The 5,672-nt window shown below is 41.5% G+C and overlaps 1 protein-coding gene across 1 annotated transcript; it reads left to right on the forward strand.

The window, feature by feature from the left end:
• Nucleotides 1–3,175: 3,175 nt before the first annotated feature.
• Nucleotides 3,176–5,032, forward strand: LOC106313140 (polyadenylate-binding protein 1-like). Its single transcript, XM_013750881.1, has 6 exons — nt 3,176–3,450; nt 3,543–3,645; nt 3,924–3,991; nt 4,223–4,414; nt 4,498–4,613; nt 4,736–5,032. The coding sequence occupies exons 1-6, from the start codon at nt 3,292–3,294 to the stop codon at nt 4,779–4,781; spliced, it is 684 nt and encodes a 227-aa protein (XP_013606335.1). The 5' UTR covers nt 3,176–3,291; the 3' UTR covers nt 4,782–5,032.
• The last annotated feature ends 640 nt before the right edge of the window (nt 5,033–5,672 follow it).

The raw sequence follows: 5,672 nt of genomic DNA on the forward strand, positions 1-5,672 counted from the left end.
TCTTTGTCGTGACCTTTTTTCTTGCAATGGTCACACACCCACACTTTCTTGTCTTCTGGCTTGTAATACCCCTTGTTAGCTATGCCCTCATGTTTGTGCTCATTTCCTTCAGCCTTGTTAGCTATGATAAGGTCTCCTTTGCCACCAAAGAGTCCCACTGAGCCTTGCTCCTTTTGAATCTGAGCACAAAGCTCCTCAAGTGATGGAAGCTTCTCACTTCTTAGAATGTGTTTGATTAGATCACTATAACCCGGGTTGAGAGTGAACAACAAAGCAAAGACCTTGTCTTGCTCCTTTCTCTCATTAAGTACATCCGGATCAAGACTGGCCGGTCTTAGCATCTCTAACTCGGCCCACAACGATCTGAACTTCCCAAAATGCTTGGAAAATTCAGTGTCCTCTTGACTGAGAGTGTTGATAGCCCTCTTGACTTCAAACACCCTACTGATGTTAGATATATTTCCATATACCTTCTGGAGAGTATCCCACAGCTCCTTGGAAGTTTCACAGTAGGAGTAAGCTTCCAAGATAGAGGTTTCAAGACTATTTTGAATGATGGAAAGGACCATGAGATCCTTCTGACTTCTCTTTCCACCTCGTTCAGCCGCAACAACAACTTCTTTACCATCCTCTCCTAGGATGGTCTTCTAGGTGTCTTTGCCGTCAACAACATACTCCCAAAGACCTCTGCCTCTAAGAGCGGTTTTGACAAGTCTAGACCACAGTAAGTAGTTGGTTCCCTTGAGGGTAACCGGAATAGACACGGAATTAAAGACATCAGTGTATGAGTTTTCCATTTTTTTTTTTTCTGGGAATGAAGAACAACTCAAGAACAGGATGAACTTTACCAAAAATAGAAAGGGAAAATCAGAGATTTGTGGAAGTAAAGAGAATAGAGTAGAGAAGAATGAATCTCAGGAGCTTACTTGCTCTGATACCATGAAAGAATGTGAGGATAAAGAGATGTAGATGAAGAACATTGAAGAACACACAGAGAGAGAGAGAGAGAAAAAAAAAAAGTAGATCTGAGAGAAACTCTATTCCCTTTAAATTCAAATTGTGGATCTAGATCCAAGTCTTATAAAGGCAAGTTGCCTCTATACACAATACAATAAAATATTTATTGTTTAAAATACTCAACGGTCTTCTTCTCTCTTCTTTTTCTTCTTTGCTTCTCAAGTCTGGTCTTCTGCTTCTAAACTCTAAGTCTGATGCTTCTTATAAAGCCTAAGTTGGTATATTGTACTTGATAGTAAGTTGGTATATATACAACCACCAAAATATATGCTGATGACAACAACAATATTCAGTATATTATTAATTGGAATTTAAATACTTGTATAACCTTTTTTTTTTTTTTTGAAATTGAAATTTTTATTCAAACCGAAACGGGAATTCAGATCAGAATACAAGCTCGAATTGTACAAAAGTTCCTGAATCATTCTATTACAATCACAGCTTCGCCCACCCACTAAACCCAGCACGTTCCGCTGATCAGCTTTTCGAAATTTCCAAGAGTCAGTTACCGTTCTCTACCTTCGACGATAGCCTTGAAAATGTGAGGTTCTCCTCGTTGCCTCGGATGCCGGGATTTCCCAAGTCGTCTCCGGAGTAGCTGGCTTCCAACGAACTCATCGAAACTTATATTCGTCACTGGTGCTGAAGTACTAGGCGGATAATAGAAGTGTAGGTTACGAGACCCTTACTATAAGAGGCGCGAACCAAACTGTACACACTACTACTCCGCCACGGACAGTGCAAAACGCGGGTTGATTCCACCGCCACTACCGAACCAGAATGTCTCCAAGAACCTGCAAAGAGAGTCAAAGCACACTACCGCAAGGACCAAGCGAGCCGAACGGGACCGGGATGTGAACATGACCAGACGTTTGGCAAGAAGACAGTCAATGACCCCCGAGAACCGCCTTCACATCTGTGACCGCCGAGAACCGGAAGCCCATAACTTTACTGTCGAATTCCTAAGCCCGTGCCAACCGGACCATAGACCAAATCTAACAAGAAACACAGCCCGTATTGAAAGCCGTCGCCTAAACTAACGAGTGAAACTGGATAGTAGCCGTGAAGAGGAAGTCCGAGATGAAGCAGCCAAACAAGAGATCTCCGAAAGCTATAGACGACCGCCGGAACCCGCCATAAACAAGCGGATAAAACATCTAGCCAGACCCACTCGACGAACCTGTTAAAGCTCAGCACCATCCAACCTGCGTGCTTAAGCTCAAGACTCGCCTCCAATGTCAAGTGACACAACCGGAGTTCACCTAACCACTGAGGAAGAGGGGCAGGACCACTTCGACGCCGAAGAAGACCGAACAGCCAAGTCCCCAAAGAAAATTGAAACACACCCAGGAATTAGTAGAGACCGAAGATCCACCACCAGACTGGGAGTAGAGCCAATCCGGAGCTTCTCAAACAAACGACGAGGAAAGGACGAACGAGATCTAGATCTGAAAAATCGATCTCCTCCCAACCCAAAAAGCCGGCTACTCCTCGGACCAAACCTTCCTACCACCTCACTGAAAAACCAGAAGAAGCCCAGACCTCGCCAGAGAGACGTTCCTCGCCCGCGAAACCCTCGTCGGAAAAGTTAGACAGTCCAGGATCTCGAGTATATCGGTGGAGAAAAGAGAGGACGCAGAGTAGCAAAGGGGAAGACAAGAGAGGGAGAGAGAAGGCTCCTCCGGCGCCAGCACGCGCCGCCGGTCGCCGGAGAGATTGACGCACGCGCTTGTTTGAGAGAGGGAGGAGAGAGGTTGGAGGAAAAGAGGTTTTCACAATTTTACTCTCCACCCTTCTTACGTTGGGTTGGTGAGAAACTCAAGAATGGAACAGCGGTGGAAGGAGGAAGATGGTGGAGGAACCTGACGGAGATATAACACGGAGGTGATGACGTGGTAGCCATCGGAGGAGACTGTTTGCTCTGTTTAACAGAGATGAGATTTTTTTGATTTTGGAGAGCGAGACGATATTCAGAACACACTTCGTTGGGATTAAAAAAGTTGAGGTGCCACGTAATCATAATTGGGACCCATATCGCACGTCACGCTTCGTTTCTTTTTTCCCGAAAGAAGCCCATCGTGAGATCCAACCGACCACAGTTTCGGGGTTGTACTTTGCGTTTACTTGAAGATATGTTAGTTACACAATTACCCTTTTTTGGAAACCTGTTATTACGAAAAAGGTCTTGTTCCCATTTCTTTCCCGATTTCAAGCCCTAAACTTGTGTGTTTCTCGCTTTACGACAGTCACCGAGTGAGAAAGAGAGAGAGAGAGATGACGCTAAACGATGAGCAAGAGCACGAGGTGTACGGTGGAGATATCCCAGAGGAGGAGGAAGGAGAGATGGAAACAGACGAGTACGAGGAATACGTCGGAGAAGAAGGCGCCGCAGCCGGAGGAGATGAGAAGCTTAAACCAGGCTCTGCCTCTAGGGTATTGTGCTTTCTTTCGATCCAGCTTTACTTGTATCCAATTGACCCTTCCTACTGTATTGTTTTAAGTCTCTTGTTATGGTTTCGATATAGGATTTAGAGGACATGAAGAAACGAATCAAGGAGATCGAGGAAGAAGCTGGAGCTTTGCGTGAAATGCAAGCCAAAGCTGAGAAAGATATGGGTGCTGGCCAAGGTTTGTGTTTATCTTTAGTTGTGCGGGATGCTTAGAATCTTCGATGATGATAAATTAAGTTTAGAGCATGTCTTGTTGATAATGATATTACTTAGTTTCTGTATTGAAATCTTTTATCTAATTAATGATTTAAAAAAAAAAAAAATTTAAATCATTAGTAATCTAATGCTTTGGTAGTGGGATCTAATTAAATGATTCTAGTCCTCTAGGCAAGAAGACCCTTTAGCTATTTGGTGAATGTTTTATCCCCTTTTTGTTGTTGCACCATATGAATGAAGATCCATCAAGTGCTATTAGTTCGGCTGAGAAGGAAGAAGTGGATTCCCGCTCAATACATGTTGGCAATGTGAGGCTTCCATTATTAATTTCTTACATTTTTCTTTTCATTTATGTTTTGTATCTTTTCGGAAGAATGTTTATATTGTTTTTGGCATCAATGCAATTTGGAGGCTGGTTGTTGTTTGTAAATTGCTAAACGACTTACTTTCTTAAGACTGCAGAACCTTAACTCTCCATCATTGCGTTTATCAGTATCTGCTAAAGGTTTAGTCCTCAAATGATTCTTTAAATATGTTAGGTGGACTATGCTTGCACTCCAGAGGAAGTCCAGCAGCATTTTCAGTCCTGTGGAACAGTCAACAGGGTTACGATTCTGACAGATAAGTTTGGCCAACCCAAAGGTTTTGCCTATGTCGAATTTGTGGAAGCAGATGCCGTTCAGAATTCACTTATATTGAACGAGTCAGAACTGCATGGTCGTAAGATTAAGGTGCGGTGAAGTGTTGTAGTTACATTTTCTCATAGCTAAAGGTTTGTCATTCTCATACTTGGTTTAAAATGCATTTTTTTCAGGTATCTGCAAAGAGAACTAACGTCCCTGGAATGAGACAATTCCGAGGAAGGCGGCCTTTTAGACCCATGAGGGGGTTCATGGCTGCCCCTATGTATTATGCTCCATATGCTTATGGGTACGTTTTAGAAACTTCTCCACCTCCTCTCTTTTAAACAAAAACTAGCAACTGTTGGGGTTCCATATTTTTGATTCAGTGTCTATATTCATCAATGATATGTTGATCTATGGTTTGTGTAGGAGAGTTCCTAGGTTCAGACGGCCAATGCGCTACAGACCATACTGATCAAGAAAGATTGGTGTTAAAAGTAGCAGCTGCCTTTTGTTTCAGGAAGGCAATTATCATCTACCGGTGGTTCATTCGAGACAGTTGTTCGATTAAACAGAATTGGGTTCAAGAATTTTATGGCAAAGGCTACCTTTATGTTTAGATTTTATGTACTATATTTGATGAGAGGAGCTAATTTTGAGTTCCTTTCTTTTTTATCTTTGGGCAAAACTCATAAAGCTTTCCATTGAGAATGACATCCACGTTACTGATAACTCAGTTATGATTATCCTTACTTTTTGTTTAGTTCGTGGCTCAGTCTCTTTTATTGTCATTAATCATAATCAACTTCAGAGTTCAAGGAACAGCAGAAATTAAAAAACACAACAGCAACCAATAGGTGCAAACAGAAACAAACTCCAAACAAGATCAAAGGAACTATAAGAAGTGTGAAAAATAAGATAGCCTTTATGTGACCAATGTTATTCTCTTTTTGAGGGACTTCCGGCCTATATAGATTTTCCTTTTAAGATTTCTCCGACTTTCCTTATTTTGAGTAGCTATTTTTTTCCGGCAGCTAGCTACGGTATCAAGAAAGGAAATAAAATCCTTACTCCTCTATAATCTCTTCCTTTTCTAAACTGCGACTCCCTTGTTGAATAAAAAAACTGCTGACTTCTTTGGTTTCCTTTTCTCAGGGCTGGCTTAATGGGAGGGCAAACAGTGCACCTTTCCCAGGACCCAATTTTTTTTCTTATACAACAAGGGTCCAAATTTTATTACTTGAATTTAGATAAATATTTAAATAATATGGTTATCTAAGTTTAAAAATATTAAAAATACAAGCAAAACTAATAAATTTAGTTAATTTGTTTTAAAATTTATATACTTATAATAGTAAGTTGACAA

The sequence above is a fragment of the Brassica oleracea genome, chromosome C9 (genome assembly GCF_000695525.1).
Source record: "Brassica oleracea var. oleracea cultivar TO1000 chromosome C9, BOL, whole genome shotgun sequence".
Classification (NCBI taxonomy): domain Eukaryota; kingdom Viridiplantae; phylum Streptophyta; class Magnoliopsida; order Brassicales; family Brassicaceae; genus Brassica; species Brassica oleracea.